Source organism: Strigops habroptila, chromosome 4 (genome assembly GCF_004027225.2).
Source record: "Strigops habroptila isolate Jane chromosome 4, bStrHab1.2.pri, whole genome shotgun sequence".
Classification (NCBI taxonomy): Eukaryota; Metazoa; Chordata; class Aves; order Psittaciformes; family Psittacidae; genus Strigops; species Strigops habroptila.
In genome coordinates, this window is record NC_046358.1 from 46,367,926 (window position 1) to 46,392,323 (window position 24,398).

Consider the following 24,398-nt stretch of genomic DNA (forward strand, 5'->3'; position numbering starts at 1 on the left):
AAATTCATACAGATTCTTTCTCTGTGACCTTTCCAAATCCTAACTCAGCAGTGCACAACAGAACTACTGATTCTTTTATTGTGTCTAAGGTTCTCTACAGTTTGCAGGAGAGGGAATAGTTGGCTTCTTGTTGCATACTATTGCCTTATCAAAGAGAGTTGTAGGTTTTCAGTGTTACAAGTAACGAGTTAACGTGCAGACAGATAAGTACACACACAGTGGACCTCTAAGAGGACAGAAATAGTGAAGTTTGATTCTTCGTTATTGACTTTTAGTTACTAGGAAGATACTTACTGAATAAAAAGACATACTGAATAAAAATGACTGAAGTGACAGATGAGTTAAATTACTGAATTTTATTACTGCTGGGATGTTCTCAGTTCTTGCATTCCAGAGTTCATTACATGTTTCTGAAATAGAGCAGCAGCTAAGATTTCTGAAACGTGGTTTAATTTGTTTCCATGTTAAATAGCAAAGTGCTCAAGTTAAAGAGGAGACTTAAGGTAAATAAAGGTGTTGATAAGTTTTGCACTTTTGCAACTTGCCATCGAAGAGGGTTACCCCACAAGACTCGTAAGACTTAATTCTTTTCATTAGAGTGTGGGTGTATCTAAGGCAAACACCAACCTACGCTAATGATGAGTAACAGATAATGACAACTTCAGTTTATCTCACCAATGGCCGGCAATGGCTAATGGGTACTCCTGTTCATCTTCATAAGCTATTTTTGCAGTGGATATGGGAATGAGCTCACACGACCATCCCCTTTCCCCTCTTATGCACCTTGTGCTAGAGGTAAGTGTGGTTTCGGGGAATAAGGGTGGGATGTCATGAGATGAAAGTGATATGGGCTTCTTAAATTTTTCACAAACCTCAATAAAGGCATGTATCTTGGGATGGGCAAAGACTCAGTTGAATTCTTATTTTTTGCCCAAAGAGATTACCCAGTCCTAAATTGACATGCTTTCCTTGAACTGGGAGTCAGAAATCCCTTTTCTCTTCTGTTTTTCTGCTGCAGAATTTCCCAACATTCCCATTATGTGGGCTCCAGAGAGGGGTAAGCAACATCTTCAATCCCACCCAATCATTTCCAAACTAATTCTTTGCTAGTATTTTTTTGCTTTTTTAATCATCATCAGAAACAGGTTTTAGACACATTTTTCCCATTTGTTTGATTTTTCTTGTGGATTCTCATATTTTGTTTTATAGGAAGGTCCCACGGCCTCCCAAGGTGTTAGGGTCAGACTCATCTGCTGTTTCCATTTGTCTGCTATTCTCCTGTGGATATTCATGGTTCACTCTGATCTAATGATATTACCAGAGGGTGAGCATCTAGACTCTTGGGATTGTTTCACTCATGGTATCCTAAGTTATTGAAAAAGCAGTGCCACCCTGCTGCTCTGTCAGTCAGTTGGCAGGCTTTTGTTTTGTTCTTGCTGACAGTTGCATCTGATTTTCTGTGGGCTTTGGTCTTTTGCAGCCTGTCTGGGGACTGCCTGGCATTCACTACTCTCTTTTATTCTGTCTACCTGCTGGCTGTGTGACGTTGTCCTCCTGAAATCTTGGCCCTTTACCTGACTGTCTAGCATTACCATTTGACCAGCTAATTGCTTGACACTACCTACTGCCCTGTCCATCTGTTGAATGGCATGTATCGCCTCCTTATTGTCCTTTCAATCTGATTGCACATGGGCATTGGCCTTCCGCTGCCCTGTCTCATGCTCTGAGTGCCCGGGCGTCACCTTCCTGCTGAGTGCGTCTGCTGACTCTGTGGAATTGCTCTTCCGCTGCTTCGCACACTTGCTGACTTTTGGTACTGCTTTATCAACTTGCTGAATGTCTGGCATTTTCCTCCTGCCTTTTCACTTGATCCTTGAATACAGTATTCCCTTGCTGCTCTTTGGGTCTGCGTACTCACTGATACTTGCTCTTTTGCTGTCCTGTCCACTTGCTTTTATGCCTGGCATTTCTATCATATTGTCCTGCCCACCTGCCTAGATTTTATTTCTAAATATGCACCAGTCTGAAAAAAATAAGAAGGATTGTAAGGAATGGGGAAAAAAATATTGTTTGGCTCCTTCATGATCTGATTCAGTTCAACATACCAGCCAAAACCTGATCTCAGTACCAGCATCCACTTTTTTTCATAGAACTGCTCAAAACCTTTCCCTCCTTACAAAAAAAGAAAAAAACCAAAGCTGAATCGTATTAAGTTTTTGTTTCCATCCCTTCATTTGATAGGTGTATTACTGTTCAGTACTACTATATTCAGTATTAAATTTGACAGTAATTAAGTACTAAACAACATCACTAATATTACCTACGGTAGGTCTCAGCGTCGATGGAAGGTAGGTAATAACAGGGGAAAAAAACAATCTGTTGCTGAGCCTCAGAAAGATTAAAGTTTTATTGTAGAGATGTTCAGTAAAAACACAGTGAATCAAAAGAGTAAATAAGAAATGTTACAGATCTCTTAATTTGAAACACAAGGTTACACCTAATGTAAAAAAGTCATTGCGTCAGTACAGTATTACCACACCGCAGTGTGTCTTAGTTGCTGCTTCCTACTCTGTACTGGGAAAATGATCAATTGCCAGTTTACAGAAACCTTTCGTCACTCTCTCACAGATCAAGAACAGGACTTGACTACATCTGTAAGGACCATAGTAAGGGGATAAATCATTGTCACAGCTTAGAGTAAGAAGCAGGATTTCCTGCCTCTTCTTTTAATTCAACTCACTTGACCTTTCTTTTCCTAGGTCTGCCACAGTCTAGTTTATTATGTGTGTTTGTGGGTTTAATTACGCTTTTAAATCCAGTACCAACTAGGAACCAGAGAGAATATTCTGTCATAATGAACCCTATCATAATTGCAGAATAAGTTCTTCCTACACTTAGAATAATTGTATGTAATATTCTTTCAACTTTAGCTTTTAATCTCTCCAGATATAATATTACTACTTTTGCTATCTTCAGAGAAACCCTAAATATGCAAAATTATGCCTAACCATACAGGCAGGGCAGCATCCCTTTAGTCAGTAAGTAGCCTCTTTCATCTGTGGAATCAAAGTGAGACACTGTGGGAGAGCACCTTGCTCCCATGCTCCCAGCACCAGCTTGCCCCTATGGAGGATTGCTGCCCATGCAACAGATAGTGTTCCAAGTGAGAGTCAGTAGGAACCTTCTCCCAGTTTTCACATTAACTTCTATAAGTCCAGTAAACTTGTATTCTGGTCCAAGAAACTGGAGGACGCAGATGTCTGCCTTTACAATCTTCTAGGCTCTCTGTCCTCTCCACAGCCTTTCCAACCCTCCCTTGCTTCTCCAAGGATATTTTCTCCACAACTTTGTGAACTTTTAAAGACAGAAGGCTGGCAGTCTCTCACTTCCTACCAGCTTCACACTGTTGAAGGGTCTGGTGACAAGAACAGATCTCAGTAGCAATTCTCTTTCTCCCAGTGTTACTTTGCTGCTTCCCTAGGCTGTTGTTTGAGAAGTGACTTCAAATGCTGCAAGGGAAGAGGAATATTCACTCCAGCACTGCAGGGCTGCAAGACGCTGCTAGAACTCACTTCTTATCCCAAGACCATAAGTCATTTTTCTGTGTATCATTTTAGTTACTTTTAATATAGTTGTTTGGGGGTTTTTTAATCAGTATTACCTCAGAAAAAATGGCTACTTTTCAAATTATATTCAGGTTATATAAACTTTCAATGCAGAAAAGAATCAGAAACTGGAGGAAAATAAACACAATGCTTTTTCTTGGTTGAAAATTATACCTACTGGAGAATTGATACAGTGCTGTCTCAAACAGCTTCACTGTAAAATATCCAGGAAAATCAGTTTTCCATCTGCAGTGGTCAAGTTATGTTCAACATATTTTGATCAGTTTACAAAAAAATAATCTATGTTAAGTTGGAAGAATACATTGGGGGTTTTGTCTTATAAATGAGTCAATTTGTTTAAAGAAACAAGAAAAAAATTGCGTACAAACCCTGAGAAGAACATCATGTCTATCAAATCCCAGGAACAATGAAATACAACAAAATTTTGTCCTTTTTTAAAATGGTTTTGTTTGGTTTTGTTATTGTTAAGGTATCCTTTAGTCTATGCTGTGCACTTTTCAACAAAAAATTAGCTTCTGGAACCATCACGAGGAGTTACTAGTCTTTCCAGCATATAGTTTCCTTTTCCAGGATAACTAAATTTCCTGTTATCAGCCTAATTGTATCTTAGTTTTATTTCCTCTTATTAGACTCTTTTCCTTCCTTATTATCTCTAAAAAAAAGAAGAAATTTTTACATTTCTCATAGTAATTTCCTGAACTACTATGTCTAAATCCTACAAATTATTTGTCAGAAGAGGGTTTTTCGTATATCCTCACTTCAATGCAGTATTTAAATTCCATTAAAATTTTTACAGCTTGCTTTCTTTATTCTCTGTTTTCTAAAGGTGTCTTTTCTGATGACAGTCAGCAGCTAATTGCTTCAGTTGTTTCTGAAAAGGAAACAAATTCCTAACTAATACAGGTCTTTTGCTATCAAAAAGGAAGACAAGTATATAATTATTTTGCTACCCTTGGGATTTCTAGAAGTTGTTCCACTGCCCTGACCTACTTAATCACTGCTTTTGGTTTCAGTTGAAATTTTCCATTCTTTTAAGAATAATGTGTCTGACAGTGACTTATATCAACTTGGAATTAAAATTTTGTTGTGTCTGTATGTTGCTTCTGGATCCAGTTTGAAAAAATTACTTTATTTTAGACAAGAATGCGTCTGATGATATATGTGCTAAAGAACACATGTGCCTTTTGGTTCATGCATTGTCATCAATGACGAGAGCTTTTGCTGTCACAACTCATATAACAATTTGCTGAAGGTATGTTGATACCGAGTAAGTTCTAGTGTCTTTCTACTGTTACCTCTTTACTCAGTGGTTAAATAGCTTTTGTTTAAAGAATGAGGAGATAGTTACACAAAGCAGGTGTAAGAAGCAAGATGACACTATTTTTACATTGATTACTTCTAAGCATTGCAATTTGTGACTCATGATTTTTTGTTTTGTTCTGATGAATACATTTGGGAAGATTTAAACACTCCATCTTGTGGGTTCCCTTTTCTTAAAATGTCCTTTAGAGTACAGGCTAGGAAAAGATGTTTACTTGGTTATAATGCAGTTTTAACTTATTCCTTGTTAAGATAATATCCACAGCTTAAAGTTGGTGAACTTCCTTAGTAAATTAAACTGATATATTCACTGAATTTATACATGAAAAAAGACCCAATCATCCATCCTTCAATGACTGTTGCAGACTTGTTCCCCCCAGTACTTTTTTCTATTGTTCTGCCCAGCCAGTTTTTAGATTTTGAAGTTGCTGGAGCTTCTTTCACTTCACTTGGGAGTTTGATGAAGTCGTATAAGTGTCATGGTTTGGAAATTGTATCTGAGACCATACCTAAACTTTTGTTTGATTAGTCATTTACGGCTCTCACAGTACATCATAGCAACACTAAATAATCTTTTCCATCCTTGTGATTTACTTTTGGGAAATAATTGCACACCTTAATTAGGCTTTTTCTTTTAATCTTTTTCAGATGGACAGTAGTATTTGTGAAATAAGCTTTATTTTATGTAGTGCTGCAATCACGTACATCACTCAAATGGCGGATTTGGCAGATTTCAAAGCTGAATGAAACCTACGCATTGCACTTTTTTCTTCCTTTTTTTTTTTTTTTTTTTTTTTTTTTTGTCTGAGTTTTCGGGATACAGCTCCTTTTTCAAGAGTGACAAATGATTGTGTTATTGCCACTTCTTTCCATGAGATAACCGGTTCTTCCTTTCAAACCAAATAGTGTTTATGTATCCAGTGAAATACAGAATTAACCCATGAACAGCAAGCCCTAAAGCTACGGTCTCTCTCAAACTCTTCTACTACTCATTCAAATTTTACTGATTTCTACTGTTTGGCATTGGTGGTTCCTGGAACGAAAAGAACAGAGAAGGGCTCAAAGTTCTTTTACATGTCTTTGTCTCCCAAGGACTTTGTTTCCTGCAGCATCTTAATGAGGAGCTGCTCTGAACTCATCGTCACTCTTTGCAGGCAAGAAGGAGCCTGTAATAGTAGTTTTCTTTTGACATTTTTAAACATAAAAAAGACAGATTTATTAACTTAGCTGGAACTTCCAGGATTTTCTCAGTTAACAGATTTCACATTGTTATGACAGCTTAATATTTTCCCCAGAAATATTTTGGGTCTTTGTTTCTTTTCCTTTTTACCTTTTTTAAAAAGAGAATTTTTAAATTTAAGTTCTTTAATCAGGCACATATTATTGGGCAGGTAACCCTAGGTGCATATGATTTCTATGTCATTCTGAATTACTGTCTTCCATCATCCATATACATTGTATAGAAATACTGCTGTATGATTTCTTTACTTGTTAATCTGCTTAAAGGCGCTATGGTTGTTGCGGTTCTCTGAGCGTGAACACGCTTCTGTGATAGCGAGCTACTTAGCATGTATTGCAAGAGCCCAGCCCTGTGTACATTTTAAGTACACAGAGTCAGAACTAACTTCTTCCCTGTGCCTATCTAAGAATCTCTTCTGCCTTAACAGTTGTTAAAAGTTACCACTTTTCTCTGTGATCCACTTAGACAGTGCTAGTACAAAAATCAATCTGCTGAAAAAGTTTGGACAGAGATTGAATTTTATTAAAAAGCAAAAAGATTTTTCAGCACAACATGGTCAGCTGCTTCACGCACAGCAGAAGTGTATGTGAAGGGACTTGCTTATATACCTATGTTGCTAATCTGTGTTAATGAAAAGAACATTACATTGCAAGAACCGTAGGGTTTCGAAGTTAGGAGTTGAGCAGTTAGGAAGTAAACCAACAGAATTTGTCTATACAATGCAAAGTTGCCTTAATCTGAAAGCATTACTCTGTCACAGCTGAGTAGTGTCAATAAATGATTGAACTGTTCTTAGCTAGTGCACGGAAGATACTGTAATACTTTCTAAAATTGGAAGAAACTGGTGTTTTGGGTACAGAAATGTATATAGAAAAGATCTTAGGGACATTGAAATAAAGGAGAAATATTTTATACTGGATTTTGTTATATTGATAATTATTATTATTAAGTATTGTAAAACATTAATTAAATAGTAAAATCAAATTCCAGAAGAAAAGGTAAATGTGGTATATTTAATATTCCTTATTCAAGGTAGATCAGGAATTCTGCCATTTTTCATTCCAGTGCTCTGTGGTGCAGCAGTCTCAACAAAGTACTTTCCACCTTCTCTACGAGAAACCTTTTCATCCAATTGTTTGCATGAGAATTTCGGAGGAAAAATGTAATTTGTGCCAGGAGTTAAATAACCCTGTGTGGGAAATAATTTGACAGAATGCACAGTAGGTTCCTTTGACTTTCAAAATCTATTCAGTTGTTCAGTTTCAATGAACACATCATTTACATGTGCCTAAATCACAGCTCTATTGAGGCTCTGATTAAGTTGAGACTCTGAATACATGAATTGCATCACAGGATCTCACAAAAGAATCCTTTCTGTCAGTTTTTAGGTTATGGCAGAAGTGCTTTAAAGCTGTTGTTATTAGAGATGCTTTATCATGCTTTTACTTGGAGAGTAAAGATACTGTGTCAGGGAATCTTAAAAGAAAGTACTTTTTGTAATTTTTGTATTGCCGTGATACATTCTGGAAAAACTATCCCTCAGTAGTCCATCCTTTGTAGTGTAAAATGTATATTTTAGGAAGTTGGTTTGGTTTTAGTCTTCAGCATTGATGATTGGAGATCTGAAATTGTTTGGAGGAGCTACTGTAGAGAAACTGACTGGAGTTTCAGAAGTACAAATATTTTATATGCAATATTTGTCCTTGGCAGAAGGTAGCAGATGACACAAAACAACAGACAACATTCTCAAAATTAAATATTTCCACATCTCAATCTCAGTAACAAATGTGTTGGAGCTAAAGTATTGCAAAATTATTTATTTAGAGAAGTGAAATTGCAAGTAAAAAGAAAGGGGAGTATATCTTTGGTATATACATAGTCTAGAAGGCAGTACACATAACTAGAAGCACGGCACATGGCATTTTTTTGGTGAGACAGTGCTCCCTAGTTGTTATACCATTAGCTAAGGCTCATTATGTTGTCAGTTGCATTGCATTCTTATTGATAGTCTTACTGAAATATAGCAAGTATTTATAATAATTTCTCTCATTTCTGCTGTATGATTCTACAATTTATAGAGAACAAAATTTTTCACTTCTGAGGTTTTGTTCTACTTCAATTTTTAAAGAATTTTGCAAAAGTTGTGAGGGATTGAATAGATTTTTACATTTTACATTAAATATAAAGCAGTTTGAAGTAACTGAAGGAAAACTTAATAATAATGATTCAAAATAAAATACTAACAATGTTTTGTAGTAGCAGAATGGTGTCACTACCTTTAACAGCAAATCTTCAGCTGTACTACTTTTGAGCAGCAAGGGATTTATTCATACATGAAGTGGAGTTGAAGTGGGAAGCACAGTTTGCACATGAAAAAGTGGGCTGAAAAAGGAAGTAGGCACCTGGCCCTCCTTGTAAGCAAGTGCGGTGGCTTGGTTTCACCTGTTATTTTAACAATAATCCTCCTAACCTCTACACCTTTGCAAATATTGTGCCTTTTGTCACTGGCTTAACACACACCATTATACAGCTGTAACATACTGTATCTGGTGGGCTGCGTACATCTTCATGGAGCCTAAATGCTTTCCCCATCGTGCAGAAAAGCATTTAGTGTTTTCTTTGTTTGGTTAACTGTTTCTAAAATTGATTGTTCTGTAGCTTTTAGGTTTTATAGCAATGTAGTGGGGTGGGCAGTATCATAAAATCAAGATCAGATTCTATGGCATATAAAATTTAAAGACGTTTACTATCTTAAAAATTTGTTTAGTAATCTGGATTTAGAAAAAAAAATTATTATCACTTAATATATATATATTAGAAGTGGTATTTTGAAGATGCACATGGTTGGTTACCCATATCCACCATATCCACTAATTTCATTACCATTTCTATTACCAAATGAGGTAGGCAAATCACTGATCTGTGAAATTTATGTAAATCAAATGCAATCAGGTTTAGCTCAAAACTTTGGTACAAACCTACTGAGGTGCAGGAACAAGTTATATATTCCACAGTGTTGCTTTCTCCAGTTATATTAATTCAAATTTTCAGGTTCTTTGTTGTGTATAAATATGTGAAGCATCTTCCCCAAAATGTTTTGCAAGCTCTAAGTAAAAAGGAAACTGAATGTTATGAAGTACATCTTTTGATTGGCTTGATTTCAGTTGAAGAAAACAAGATCTTTTAAAGAAAGTTACAGGAAATACTAAAATCCTTATTTATACTTAGGTAATTTTTTGTTTACAAAATTAATTATCACTGGAGTCCAACTACTAAAAATTAAATATATTCATGGCTTAGTCGTGAATAAGTGATCAAGTACTGTCAGAGGTACTTCTACCAGCCAGTTGGTTTTTATGGTCATATACACAGTGGAGTTAAACTGATAAAATCATTTGCTGATAACAGTTTATAAACAAGAATGACATTGAATTATCTCCTGGTATCTTAAGTCTCATGCTATAGGCATCGTTACAGTAGGTGGTACGATGGATCCCAGTGAAGGGATTGAGGGAATTTTGAGGGGGGAAGTTGCAGGCAGAGGGAATTGTGGATGTGAGGAGAAACAGAGAAAACAGTCTGTACTTAATCTAATCTAACAGCTTTTATTACTGTGACACTTTTGTTCCTCAGCCAGATAAATTCTGAGTCATTCTGTGATGTTTAGGATCTTCATGGCAGCACAGTTGCTGCAAGTGTGCTGAGAGTGCAAGAGAATTTCAAATCAGCATTCTTGTGCTGCAGGTAGTGGAAATGAATTATTGGTGTGTGCAAATATACAAATACACCAGTTTGTAGAGTTCATTTTTAGTTGGCTGCATTCATCAGGGTTTCATCCACCTTTGGTTGTTTGTAGGTTTGAGTCGGGAGAAGGGGAAAAAGAACATGTGACAGTTATTGGAGGAATGTATACCGAGCTCACCACTGAGAAGAGGGAAAGATGATAGAATAAGCCACCCTAATACATTTAGACATGTTTTGTTTTATGTAAAATAACTCTATAAAAGCCTGGGAGAGCTCTCAATATGTGTTTATATATGTCTGACACACATAGCTGCATTTAACATCAGAAAGACCCAACAGGAACATCAAAATGGAGACTCATCAGTCTCAGGTTGAGTTTCTTACTGTACAGGAAAATTGACAGAAGCCTAGATGGTCACTTCATGAGGAGAAACAAAAACACACATTGGGGCAGCACTGGCCTGATGTCTGCCTACCCACCACCAGCCTGTCCTGTGAGTCCAAACTTAGTGATTGTGCTTAATTTAGCCTTATGTCAGTTATTCTCCACTACTCTGGGACTATAACAGTTGATAGGTTTACAGGCCCACATCATTAGCACTCATTGATAACTCACTGTTGAGGAAATTATGACTGTCGGGCTACTACTTTTAAGGTACATGTGGCCAGTTCATTGGTGTGGATGTGAATCTGTCAAAAGCTCTAGAATGACAGTAAACACCTCTACTTCTGGGATCCACCCTGTCCAGAAGCAGCTATTCATTGCCCTCTGGATGTATGCCATTCTTGTCTTACATGGATCTGTTACAGCTAATTTGACATGGAGAAGTCAATGATAATTATAATTACATACATGTGAAAGGACAGCAGTTGTATGGTGTACCTCTGGCTGCAGCACCTCAATAATGTGTTAGGGCCACTGTATTGTTAGAAAGTTATTAACCCATGACAAGTTGAGATACTTACTGACCTGCCTGACTTTGGTTGCTTTGCACTAATGGCATATGTGATCAGTTTTACCCATTTGACAAATTAGCTGAGCAATTAGCAAAAGAAATTTGATTTTGGAGGACATCAGAGAGTACAGTTCCCGTCAAGCCTTCAATCCATGAAGAAGATGCAGAATATCATCACACAGTATGAGTGTCTCAAAACTTACCTTTATCCAAAAACTTTTCAGTGTGTTGAAAGAATCCAACTGCTGCAACCTGTATTATCTCTTGTACTAAGAGCAGAAATAGGTAAGTGATTTTTAGGGAGAACCTCTAATCAGTCTAGCTGCATGTAAGCTCTATTTTCTCCCCTGCAAAAGAGTAGGGAAGTAGACAATAAGCTGAAATAGCTGACTTGTGAATAGAAATTACAGGCACATGTCATCTCCAGCAGAGGTATACTGAATAACCTTGAAGGAGGTATCTCCAAGCTGAGAGATTCAATTTTTGTTACTAAATTGTACATTTCTTACATAACTGGTCAACAGACATGACTGGCATTTTGTTTGCATATTTGACTAATCTGTCTCCATAGTTCTTTGTCTGGTGTGGTCTGTGAGCTCTGTTGCAGAGGAGTATATAGGTTTGGATTTTTTTTTAGACCCTTCCAAGACTTCTGCTTTCAATAAAAAGCTCAAATAGGTAATGAAATGTTATGCTAATTCTATAGTCTGCTAAATATAAATTATCTGCAAATTTGTCCATTAATTTACATAAATAGTTTTATGATATGCTATGCAGTATCATAGATTTTAGGTTTTTTCAGCAGAGGCAGTATCGGTCATCTTAATTTAGTCAAACTTATTATAACTTGTCTCATATTTGCATTTTAGTTGAAGAGATAAAACTATATTACCAACCCAAAAATGCTGAAGAGTTTATGTCTTAGATCATTACTTACTATTGAGGTCAAACTTTGCTATGCTTAATACCTGAAAGACAAAGATAAGGAGTTTCTGAACATTTCAAGAAGAATAGTCCTTGGTCTGATAAGTAAATCAGCCTGGAGTAGGTATATCCTCCAGAAGCTGTCTGGGAGGGCTTCCACAGGTGTGGAACTGAATTAACTTACCTTATATGGAAGCATAGAAAGGCAGTGAAGCATCAGAAAACTCTGTGAAACCAATTGGCAGTGAGCCATCTGTTAAGCAACCACAACTACGTCAAAGATATCTAAAAATATATCAGTTGGTTTGGGAACATAATGCCCTAACTCCAATTAAAAGGCACGTTGAAAACAATCAAAAATGTGTTTTAAAATAAATTGGTTTTATTCATATAGCTATGAAATATAAGAAGAACTGCTCTCATAGACATTGTTAGTAAGTCCTGAATAGTTATGTGAAATACTTAATTGTTAGTCTCTACGTTTCCTCTCTGGAGTAAAAACTACCGTTTTATTTCAGTCCACTGTCTCTCTCCCTAGTTCCCCCACAGCCTGACATTTCTATCATGTCCTGTCTTACTTTTTGGTTCTCCTGAGTTTTTCCATTATGTATTTATTGTCTGTCCAAGCCACCTTGCGGAGTGTTATTTCCATCCCGCTGACTTTGTTCACTCACCCCTTGCTCTACCCTCATTCCTGACCTTTTGATAATTCTACTGCTCGGACTTCCTTTCTGCAATTCTTCCTTTCCACTTAGGCTTCCTTCTTCCCACATTTCCTTCTCCCATCTAAATTACAAGCCTCAGCTTTTTTTGCAACCTCCAAACTGTCCTTTCTGCATTTCTGGCTCTCTACCTTCAAGTGCTTCTGCTTCTTTGGAACCCCTCTTTTCCACCTCCATCTTGTATGCATCTGTCTGCTTTGCACTTTGATCTTAGGTGAAAGAAACTGGGGACACTTTTGGCTGTCATTTAATATTTTATGCAAATTTACTCCAGTATTTTCCACCTACTTTTTATATAGTCATCAGCCTCAGGTTTGAGAAATCAGTGGGTAGCTTCTGTCTGGACAAAGGCATCAGCGTGAGAGCTCTGAATGAAATCTTCTCATCATTTTTTCCTGCTTCTGCCCATATAGTAGTGTTGTCATCACTGTTTGTAAGAGAGACAGGGGCAACAGCCTTGATCTGTGGTTTGTTTTAGCCAACGCTATGGCCCCATGCCACAGGCAAAAGCTGACCGATGGTGAGACTACCAAGGTAAAAATGCCTGAATTCAGCCTTGCTAGAGTTCTGATAAAATGTGAAGATGCTGAGTCACTAATTCTTCAGTAGTTTACATGCAGGTAGATATTGGTACCAGACAGTTAATTCCTGAGCTGGATGCAGATGAAAATCTAGTTTTGACCTCTTTCTTCCACCCTTAGTTCAAAGCTGAAAGAAGTATTAAAAAACTTTTCTACCAGCACTTTGGTACAATGTTAGGTGAAACAAAGAGTTGTTACAGATAGACACAAAGTATCTACAAATCACTGCGGTAATGCCAATTTCATTCATATACATATAGCTAATCAAGACTGTGCTTCCCAGTGTGATGGTGATTTCTGTTCCTGTACACTGCACATTTGAAGTCGTGTTATTTGAGGACATCCCAAGAGTGGACTTTCCAGTGGCTGATTTCAAGACCAGATGTCACTGTAAAAGTTGTTTACTTAGCAGCAGCATTTTTTTTTTTTATTTTTTTTTTTTTTGCGTCCATCCAGTCAGGCTGCAAATATGAAAATGGGAAGCATTCCCCTGTTTGTAGAAGTCTGCCTGCAGTAATAAATATAAGCATGTATATTTTGAAACAATTATTTTTAGAAACTTCTGTCAAGGGCTGTACTGCTGTTTGGACTTTCTGCCCTTTCAGGTTTTGTTGCTTAGTCTATACATTTTTAATAATCACATTGCCTGCTAGCAGTGACATTTTGTGAAGGTCATTTTTTCTTGTGAAGTTGGAGAGTGGACTGGAATTTCATTGAAGGACTCCCTGAGCTGCAGGATTGTTGTTTATGGAACTGTCTTGCATCTTGTACCACCTTTGAAGCCTGTTTAGCATTTTAACTAATGATATCTTCAAAGTGTCACTGTGCTCAAGGGCAAAAAAGAAATCTCAAAATATACTTTGTATTTAAAACCAGTTTTGAATAGCTTTGAAGCATGGTATTAGCTGAAAATAAAAGGCATAGATATAGACTTACGACGTATGCGCACACAGAGAATTCCATGTTTCACCAACTTTTTCATTGTCAGCAAAGTGCCCCTGCACCATTGCGATGCCTTTTCCTTCTGTACTATAAATAACATCACATCTATGAATAGTTAAGAATTTTTAATGTGATTGATAATTTAACACCTCAGCAGATATCTTTAGACAATCTCCCTCAGTGGAGAGGTTTTAGTTTTTCCACATTATTCCTAGCCTGCTTCTTCTCATTTCCCCTGTGTAGAAATACGGACACTGGGTTGTATTTATACGCCTTTTCCATTTCTGAGTGGAGGATGGCAGATACTAAAACTGATATGCTGTGCTTGAAATAAAAGAGGCTGTGGTGTCAGCTACTGAACTAAAATTGCTTGGTTTTGTAAGAACCAAAGTTCCTGATTCCCACAACTAAGCATATGTCAAATTTGCTTGTAAATTAAAGATCTGAAGGTTTACTTGGTAGCTGTGATACTGACATATTCCTTTAAAACATGCTAAATGTTAATGGAAATGTTTGAGAATATGGCCACTTGAATATCCATACTGTTCAGGAGTATTTTTTTCCTGTTTTATTTATTATTTCCTGTAAGTGTTTTAGCTGTATAGCTAGTATAGGACTCCTTGATCCTTCTCATAGGTGTGTAGTTCTCTGTGACTTTGTTTTTGTACTTTTAAACTAGTAAAAAGTACAAGGATGTGATTTATAATTTAATATTTCCCACAAAATAATTTGTCTGCTTTTCTTCCATTTTATTCTTTTGCCGTATTAAACTGCCAAGAAAATTTAGGTTATTCAGAGTGTCCTTATATGTAAGATCTGTTTTTGTCTTTTTATTTTGATGGCTGTACCATCAAAGCATTGTAGTTTGGCTGGATGTTTTACAATGGATTTCATAGTTTTGTGAGCATTGCTAACATTTTAGTCGTGCCAAATAACTTAGAATCTTGTTTCAGAACATGAAACAAGATGATCCACTGAACAGCAGCTACTGTGAGGGAAATGAAGAGAGGTAGGACTGTAACCTGTCTTTGGAGTGTTACGTCTTAACTAAAGTTAGAGGCTGGGAAGCTGGGCAGCTTGTGCGTTTGAGAGAATTCGTGTTAGGAAGTAAGAAGGCTGTGCACATCCCAGAAAAATAATTTTCTGTCTGGTTCTCTGTGTGGAAAAGGGACTAAAAAGACAAGGATTTTCAGACTCTGTTTCCAGGCTTCTTAATGCCCACTGTATACAGACCGCTTGTGAATAAAAGCCACCAGCCTGTTTGGAACTGCTGTTTTGCTGACATGATCAAAATGACATGATCAGCCTCAGCCTCTGGCCATTATCATTACCATTTTACTATTTTCCTGCCTGCCTGCTACATGGGCTTCCCTTTGCAAATTTTTTTTTCCTGTCTTCTGCACAGACTGATTCACCCTTCTCATGCCTAGGAAAATCTCAGTGGGAAAATGCACATGAGATTGATGAGGAAGACAAGGCAGTTACATTTGGTCTTTCCTTTGCTTATTCACAAACATTATTTCCTTTCTGTTGGAGGGAGTTGTTATTTATGTGATGCTGGTTAACATTTCCTATATATGTAGGGTCCTGACTTCTAACATTTTCTATAGGAGTCTTTACAGTACAGCTAACAGTGCTTCTTCCCAACCCCTTGTCTTTCCCTGTTTTACGCAACCAAGAGAAAATTCTTTAACGTAATTGTGTTGAGAATTTAGCAACGACATCTCTTGGCAGAAACAAAAAAAGAAGATATTCTTACCCAAATTTTACCTGGTTTCATATTTTTCTTGTCCTTGTACTTCTTCACTCACTTTGCTATTTAATCTTTGATTGCAGGCCACTAAAGAAGTAATAGAGCGAGAAGCCCCAGGGATGGCCCTGGCAATGCTGATGGGATCACTTAATGTAACTCCTCTGGGCATGCTCTCTAGGTAAGACCATTTCCTTCAAAATGTGAGGTGAACTATTTCCTTAGAAATACACATTTCTATGTTATTGTTGTGAAATGACAATGCACAAATAACTGAAGGTTGTCACTGTTATCAAGTCTAGAAGTCTTAACTTCAGAGAAGTGGCCACATTCCAAGAATGCTAATTGCATTCTCTCATTTAGTTCCCTTTGTTGTCTCCATGAGACACTGTATCCCCCTGTATTTTCCATGCCAGGTTATTTGTAATGTTGATGCTTGCTGTTAAACTGCTATCTTTTCATCCTAGAGCTGTGGCATTTTAGTGGTGAGTGAAGTTCATCAAGTACTAAAATGTTTTGTTTAGCAAAAAACCACTTTGATAAATACAAATGCTCTCTGAGTAAGTTAAATGGTATTTATCCCATGCTTTCAGATAAATACTTTAACTTCTAGAGTTTGGTATTTCCTACTGAATAATTAGTAACTGTTTCTCTGCCTGTTATTTCTTTTTTATCAGTGGCATCTCTTGCTATTGTGTATTCCTTTCTGGAGCAGATTTTTAGTTTATTCCTTTAATTTACCTCATTTTACATATGAGAGACAGTGATAGTGATACCTTTCATAAAAGTTAGTTTGTGCTTGCATGTTATTTCAAGGTACGTAAGAAACAATGTCTGTTGCAGGTTTTTATTTCTTTTTGTATAATGATCGTATAACAAGAAAATAATTATGTAAGAAATAAAGAAAGAACTTCTGAATCTGCAGCTTTGTATCCAGATACTTTCTTTTTTTAAAGGACATTTAGATGAGAGGTTTAGTGATTCAACCAGGTATTTTAAAACTTTTCATATCACTTATCATGTATCTGAAAGGGCAACATTACCAAATTAACACCTTCAGATTCTGTCCAAATTAGCAGTTATTTTAATTTTCTTTAGCTGTTACAATTTTTTTGTATCATAGTTTGTGTTTATCTGAAGGGAAAGGATAATAGAATGCTGCCATAAGGAGAGGAAGGGTTAATTTTGCTGTTCTGTTTCGGATCAAGAAGAGGATTGCCATTTAGATGACATTACCAACTTTGATTTAGGACATGGTGTGATCAGGATGTCTGCAAGAATGTTGTAATGGTGGTGGAACCAAAATGCTGGATTGTAACCTGACACTTCTGTACATATAGAAAGAAAATGTCCCTTAAACTACAGCCACATTGAGTAGTAATTGATGACTACTGTGATGGGAGATAACATTGCAAAGATACTGCATGCAATGATATTAGGGCTTTTAAAATTTTCCAGTGAAAACTTTTGCTTCAGGCCTAAAAGCAATCAGCATGCAAAGGCCATAATTTTTGTAACACTTTTCAGTTCATAAAAGTTAAGTACACAAAAATTACAAAATTACAGCATTATGGTTTCAGTTCTGCATGAATGCACGTGTGTGGCGATTATGGTTTTTTGTAGAATTCATCTGCAAATGCTTAGGGTGGAGGAAGGAAATTTACTTTCCTTTGTTTTGGTTGTCCTATGTGTAATCCTGTATCAGGTTTAGTGCTCTGTATTCAGAATCTTCTCTGAATGCAGACTCATTTCCTTTGAGATTTTTCTTACAGCATTTGTTATTTACAATAGAAATTGTTAATATATTTTCATAAATAAATCTGCAAATTGAGGTAGTGTTGTAATCCCCCTTTACAATGAGAATTAAGGCACACATTGAGAGAGGTCAAAAACATATGCTATTTTTAGGTGCACAGATTGAGAAATGTAGATCCTAATTTTCCAGAGTAGAAAACATTAAATGTTACTTGTCCTAAGCTTACCTCTCATTGACTTCACTTTGAAGTGAAGTTCTGATGGATAATTTTGCATGTAATTTCTTTGACTTTTCAAAAAAAACGAAAGCAGAAGTTCCATTATGCAACATTAAGCTGACACTTCTATAAATCACCTGCAGGCTTGGAAATGTTAGGTCAATAGTGTTGAATTGTATCACATGAACTCCTAAAAATTGTTATAAATTACAGGCTGTCTTTCTGACTATGGGCCAGCATTAGGAAGTGGCGAGTTATTTTGTAGACTGGATTCACAGATGGCAAATGAGGGGCAGTGAGACTCTTGTAGTTTGGATTCAGTCCCAAGGTCCAGCAGGGAGTATCTTACAGCATCATAGACCTTTTTTTTTATGTGTTTCCTGAAAGTGTTTCCTTTTCTTCTCTGTGAGCTTCCAAAGTGGTCCTTGTCCCAAAATTATCTCTTTTCTTCACCCGGTTCCTTACCTGTCAACTACGAGTGCTGTGCCAGTCTTTATTGAGGCTTTTTAAAGTACTCCCTGTCTCCTTGTCCTTCTATTCTACTTTTACCAGCATAGTTTCTTGCCAGGGAGATCCTGGGTTTTTTTCAGAGATCACGATCTCCATTCCTGCTTCTGCATCAGGCCTGTAATTCTTTCCTCCCACATCCATTTTGTCCATTGTTTTTTTCTCCCACATCCTGTGTTTCCTTCCACTCCCTTGCTTCTATTTGTATTCTTCTTTCTCAGACTTTGGGTTTTTTTAAAGTTTCTGTCCACTACATCACAAGGCTGAGGATAACATGAGGTCCACAGCATCTCCCTCAACTGTTCTGTATTTGGAGGAATATCATCAATTTATCTCTCCAATTAGCCAGAATGAATGCACATTTTATGTGCTTTTATGCTAGGAGCACGCACAATAGTTTTTGCAAACCATGCAGTTCTTAAGTACTTTTACTTAATTTTGCATGCTCTCTTGAGAAATTTTTGGCAGCTCCATTTCTGTCTTGAGTCACTAAATTTGATTATTGGCAGCTGAAACTTGTAGCTTTCAGGAGAATGGCTGCTGGTTTAGTCCTTTTTTATCATTGATTGGTTGTACTGGTCATTTAGCTTATAATGTTTGAAATTATTTAAAGCAGAATTAAAAAGCCAAGAAGAAGATTATTAAGGGAACTATCTGCCAAACACAATTCCACCTCATTTTAATTCCTTTGCGAATAATTTCTATTTATTTCCTTTATTTTGAATCTGTCATAAACTGTATCCCATAAATGGGATTTGCTGGATTGAGTTTGTACTCTGTAAGTTTGGCTACTGCAACAAGAGTAAATGAGTGATTTCTTTAATTCAGGCTCTTCATCGTCGTATTTCAGTAGTATTTCAGTATATATTCAATATATATTCCTCAACTACCTGGAATTCTTTCTTAACACAAATGATATAGTGTCAAAGAAGTGAATATAGGAAAACAGAGGCTAGGAGTCATTCAATAGTCAAGCTGCCAGTTGAAATAAGACTTGTCTTCAGGCTGGCTTGACTGTGATATCGAAAGTTCATTTTGTGGCACGAAAAAGGTCTCTGTGCTATTTCACTGTAAGCATTATGACAGCTGTCACTAGAATGCTTGCTACCATGCTAAAAAATGCCATGCTACCTATAAATTACATTAATCACTGAGAAATATTTGTATAAGAATAAATCCAAGGGAAGCTGGCTACCCCACATATCATGTCCTTTGGCTCAAAATTGTTTTTAATGCCCTGTTAAGAAACTATTTTCTCTTCTATTCTGTCTTCAGTTATGGCTCCAGTTTTTGTTTGATAAAGAGATTGTTGTTACACAGTTTCTCTCAATTGTAGCCTCCATATCTCTGTGGTTTGGTTTTGTCCTTTTATTTTCTTCTTATCCTTATACCCAGGCCTGGGTTTTTCACCACCAGTTTTGTAAACACTAGAGAAAAGCAAGAGGCACTCTTTACAACCTCAAGGCAAAATCCAGTAATTTTAATTTACTTTTTCTTGAAAAATATTTAGCTAAAAGGAGGAAGAGACAAACTCTAAACAACAGAAAGCATTCACCAGTTGGGTGTTCTAGTTCAGCCCTGTATCAACACCAAACAAATTCCTGAAGATAAAAAATAACATAATATCTTCCATCTTTGATAGTTGGTTCCATCTTTTGGTGGGGCCAGGGGGAAGACTGTCAGGAAGAATTAGATATGAATTGCATAATTGCATAAGTGCAGTTTTCACTTGAGAATTACTTCTCTATGTGCTTTTCTTACATTGTATCTCTAAAAAAAAGAAAACACATTTGAATTAATGCAACCGGCTTGACTTAGTAATTTTGCCTGGCAGGGGGAATAGTTTTTGACACCATCGATTATGTTACAAAGGAGCCATGTGTATGAGCAATTAGGGACTGTATCAAAGAGTGTATTAAGGAAACAACAGAATTATGGAAGCCACACAGATCTAAAAAAGGACAGAAATCTAGCCAGTGTTTATACTATCAATTAAATGTTAGACTCTATCAGCCTTGTTTGATGCTTTTACAGCTCAGCATTTCCTGAGCTGTTTTATGAGGACATGGGCAATGAATATTTTTAGACGTTTTGTAAGTTTTGTAAGTTTACAAATGCTGATAAATGGTTGAATTCATCTTAAATGCTCCATTCTTGTTTCTACAGTGGAAAAAGCTGCATGCAAGAATTTCACTCTGGGTTTCTTTCTTTTCAGACCTGTGTGTGGAATCAGAGGGAAAACTCTCATAATTAATCTACCAGGTAGCAAGAAAGGGTCACAGGTAAGAAGTATTCTTACTGATCTGCTACTGAGGATCCATGATGAGTACCTCCCATTGTTAATGGTATAAAGTATCCACTACAACAAATTTTACAAAAGCAAATTGAAATGCATATTCATATAACTGAACTCATCATCACTCTTAGGGTTGATACAATTCCAATCTGATTGAAGGTACTGTGTGATCAGGACGGCATTACATGTAGTGCAAGAGTGCTCACTGTGAAAGTGCTAATAAAGAGTTTAATGGTCCCTTACACTTTCTCCTTCTTCTCTAGTCCATCTGTACCTGATGCCTGTGCTGTCTACAACTTCCAAGAAAATGTTCTTTTTCACACAGAAGAGGAAGGCATAGTATATGGTAGAATATGCTGGAGTATGAAGAGCATTCCCAGTTCTGGTCAGGAAGAGGGAAAAAACAGAACATAAATTTTAAGAGTTTAAGGATATTTTAAATCTTTTTGGATATGGGGACCAGACTTTAAACCCTTAATACAGTCTGTCTTCTTCCTGTATTTTGCTTGGTTTGGACAGAGAAGTTAGGGTTTATGGTTTTATTCATGCTTTCTGACTGTAGAGCTGAGAGAAACAGAATCAAACACCAGGAGGAATTTTTGTGTGTGTGTGTTAATAAGGCTTGATCATTCCAGTGCTCTTTCTTTCTGTGTAATTGTCTGATAGATCTAGAAAAAAGCCTTTTCCATGCAAATACTGGCAAGCTGAATAGTGGGCAGTACAATGTAATACAAAACTGCTAAGGTAGATTTCCCATCAATCGCAAGATCATATTTCTTCAGGGCTCAGACTAGGTGAGTGGCCTTGTTAAAAAATGTCTTTACCTCTGGCCTCTAACAAATGTGTACCTTGTAGTTTATCAACGTCTTCTGAACCAGTAGTACCCAATCACAGAAAAGACAGTTCTAATGTGTTTGGCAGCACAGCCCCGAAGTCACTGTTGCTTGAAAGATTTATGTCTGGAGATAAATAAAGAATGTTTGTGGAGGCTGTCACCTGGAAGTTGAAGAGTAAATGTTTCAAATGCTATTATCTTAAGCAGCCATCACAGATTTTCACATACATTATCTACATACTTCAGTTCAAGAGCTCAGTAAACCCTCCTATGATTCTACCATTCTGAAGAGTCTTTTTGCGAAATATAATGAGACTCTGTAATTGAAAAGAAATTAAAAAGCCTTCAAAACATGCAACAAGCATGGTGGGGCAGGAGTATACCTACTTGAAGGTCTTCCAGTTGTGAGTGGGAAGTTACATGTATGTACACAAATTTAACATAGCAATGGGCCCCACATCTTAGAGAACTGGTGTACCTGTAAGAAGATTTTTCAGAAGTTGATACTTTTTTTGTTGGATTATGAAAGAGATGAGATAGCTTACAGTCTCTAATGGTTTCTGTTGTGTTCAGTAGCACTCCTAACATGGTAGGTACAGAAAAAAAATTGTCATTTTCTGCCCTGAGGGTCTCAGACTGTGGAGATAGGTAAATTGTAGAAAGAAGATGAGGAAAAGAAATGAAAAAATGTTAATAAGTATTTCAACAGTAGTTTGATAAGTCATAAAAAAGGTAATTCTGTTGGAAAAGAGATAGTGTCATATGATTTCATTATACAAGCAAGCTTTTTATAAACTGATGATTTATTTGTTCCTTTCATGATACTCTGTTCTGTCACAATTTATTTTAATATGAAACATCTTTAAAAGTATCAGATTTCAGCAAAGATTTTTAAGATGAATAGTAGAGAAAACTGTTCCATAACAGGCTGGATCTCAAAAACCAAATAGGACAGGTTGTTGCCAGGAATCTTTTTCATTTCTCTCTTTTATGACTTGCTAAGTTCGTTTCCATCATATTAATACAATCATATAAGAAGCTTATATAAAGCTATGAAATAGCAGCAATATACAGATTCAATTAATAAAATACTAAAATACTAATAGAAAATGGCAGCAGTGTAAAGGTTCCATCTCAAAAATGGGCACAATGCATACAAAGCATGTTTTCTCCAGAGAATGTGTGGCATGCACACTGAATCACGATCTGTAAATACTTCTATTTTTTTGTTGTTCTGGTCAGTTTTCTTTTCTTTTAGCCTTGCAATAAGTATTTAATGTTATAAAAGAGAGTAAAGTGTGAAATTACCAGATTTCATTGAAATTTTGGGGTCTATGACAATTTTTCATAATTGTACTAACAATTGCCTAAAACAATGAGTTTTACAAGTAACATGAGCTTTGGACTAGTTACTGGGAATCTATTCATCAACAATCAAGCCAACAAGACTTTATTTCAGTGGTAGGAGGGGAGCATGCTTCTCTGAAAAATTAGTCCTTAATTATTTTTTCATTATTATTGGTCAGTTCACCGATTTTTGTCATTGTTTACCACTCACTTGACGTTTGCTTTTTCACTGAAGTAACGATGGTTGTATGCTTCAGTACTTTAAACCATTTAAAAAATAGTACTGTAGAGACATAAAAACTCTGAGGTTTGCAGTTACATTAGAAGCTATAATTATTATGCTTGCAAATATATTTTAGTATATATTCATTATATACAGCATCCTATGTTAATCTAGTTTGTTATCAAGTAGTCTGACTTTTCATTACTGTTAAAAGAGTGACTGAAAGGTGGGTTCTTATTGAGAAGCTTTGAGGAAATAGTGTGAGTCATGTTTTTGACTTACACAGTGGCTTATATAAACTCTAGTGATTTCTGGTGGATGGTTTGCTCTTTATTTTGTTTACATAGGCATTTTTTAAAAATATTTGTTACAGTATCTATTTACAAACTGTTTATCATTTTTTATTTTCTGGATACTCTGAAATGTTGGAATAAATTTTAAAAAAATCTTCCTTATGCTTGAAACAAAACTGAAAATGAAGTACAACAAAAGGAATAACGTCAGCTCTCTTTGTCAACTTGTATGTTCCCTAACTGCACTGCCATGGCAATTCATTCTTGTGACCCTGCCATCATTTTCGAATAATTTAATGTTTCTATGCAGTCTGCTCAAATAATATGAAGAAAACTTTTTACAGAGGCGCCTGGGGGACAAAAATCTTAAGTTGAAGAAGGTAGCTTCCAGCTGGATAAAAAGAAGACAAACAAACGAAAAAACAAAATTCACTTTGAGGGCAATTAAGTGTTAGAACAAGTTGTCAAGAATGGTTGTGGAGTCTCTGTTCTTGGATTTTTTTCAAGACTTTACTGAGCAAAGCCCTAAGCAACCTGTCTGAATTTCATATGGATGCTGACCTGAGCAGGAGCCTGCAGTGTGTGATGTCCTGAGGTTCCTCTTTGATTTGATGAAATACTAGCATATTTTAGCAGCAAAGATAACCGTCTATGAGTATGCCCATTACAGAACAAGAACAGTTACACAGTGTCTACATTTTTGCTCTCTCCAGCCATATAAAATAAACGTTCTTCTAATTGTTTTTAAGATCACAGAGCAAGGAGAGGTTTGAAAAATAGATTATTTATGAACAATTTTTTCTGAGTTACGTAAAATTATAATTAATGTATTTTGTCGTTCTTCCAGTATATAGGATAAGTCCATGAATAAAAAAGGATGTAATTACATGAAATTACAATTATGGAAACCCTTATGAATTGTTCTGTAATTGTGAAGGAACGTAATAAGAATGATATGAAGTTAATACCCCTGCAGGGATAGAGTTAATGTTTTTATTCTGCATTTTTGTAGCATTCTGCCAGCTGCCATCTACTGTTTTTTGTGTTATGTATTCATGAAAATTTAAGTCTTGTTTTCTGAAGGTTTTATCCAATATCAGCTTAATTACAGTAGCTCCG

At 36.3% G+C, this 24,398-nt stretch overlaps 1 protein-coding gene across 17 annotated transcripts in view; it reads left to right on the forward strand.

The window, feature by feature from the left end:
* The window catches only part of GPHN (gephyrin), a 312,212-nt gene that overhangs the window by 183,819 nt on the left and 103,995 nt on the right, over positions 1-24,398 (forward strand). For all 17 annotated transcript variants that reach the window (XM_030481574.1, XM_032919854.1, XM_032919855.1 and 14 more), the window contains 2 exons: positions 15,892-15,986; positions 20,501-20,567. In XM_030481574.1, the coding sequence (XP_030337434.1) occupies positions 15,892-15,986; positions 20,501-20,567 (162 nt within the window). The remainder of the gene's footprint in view (positions 1-15,891; positions 15,987-20,500; positions 20,568-24,398) is intronic.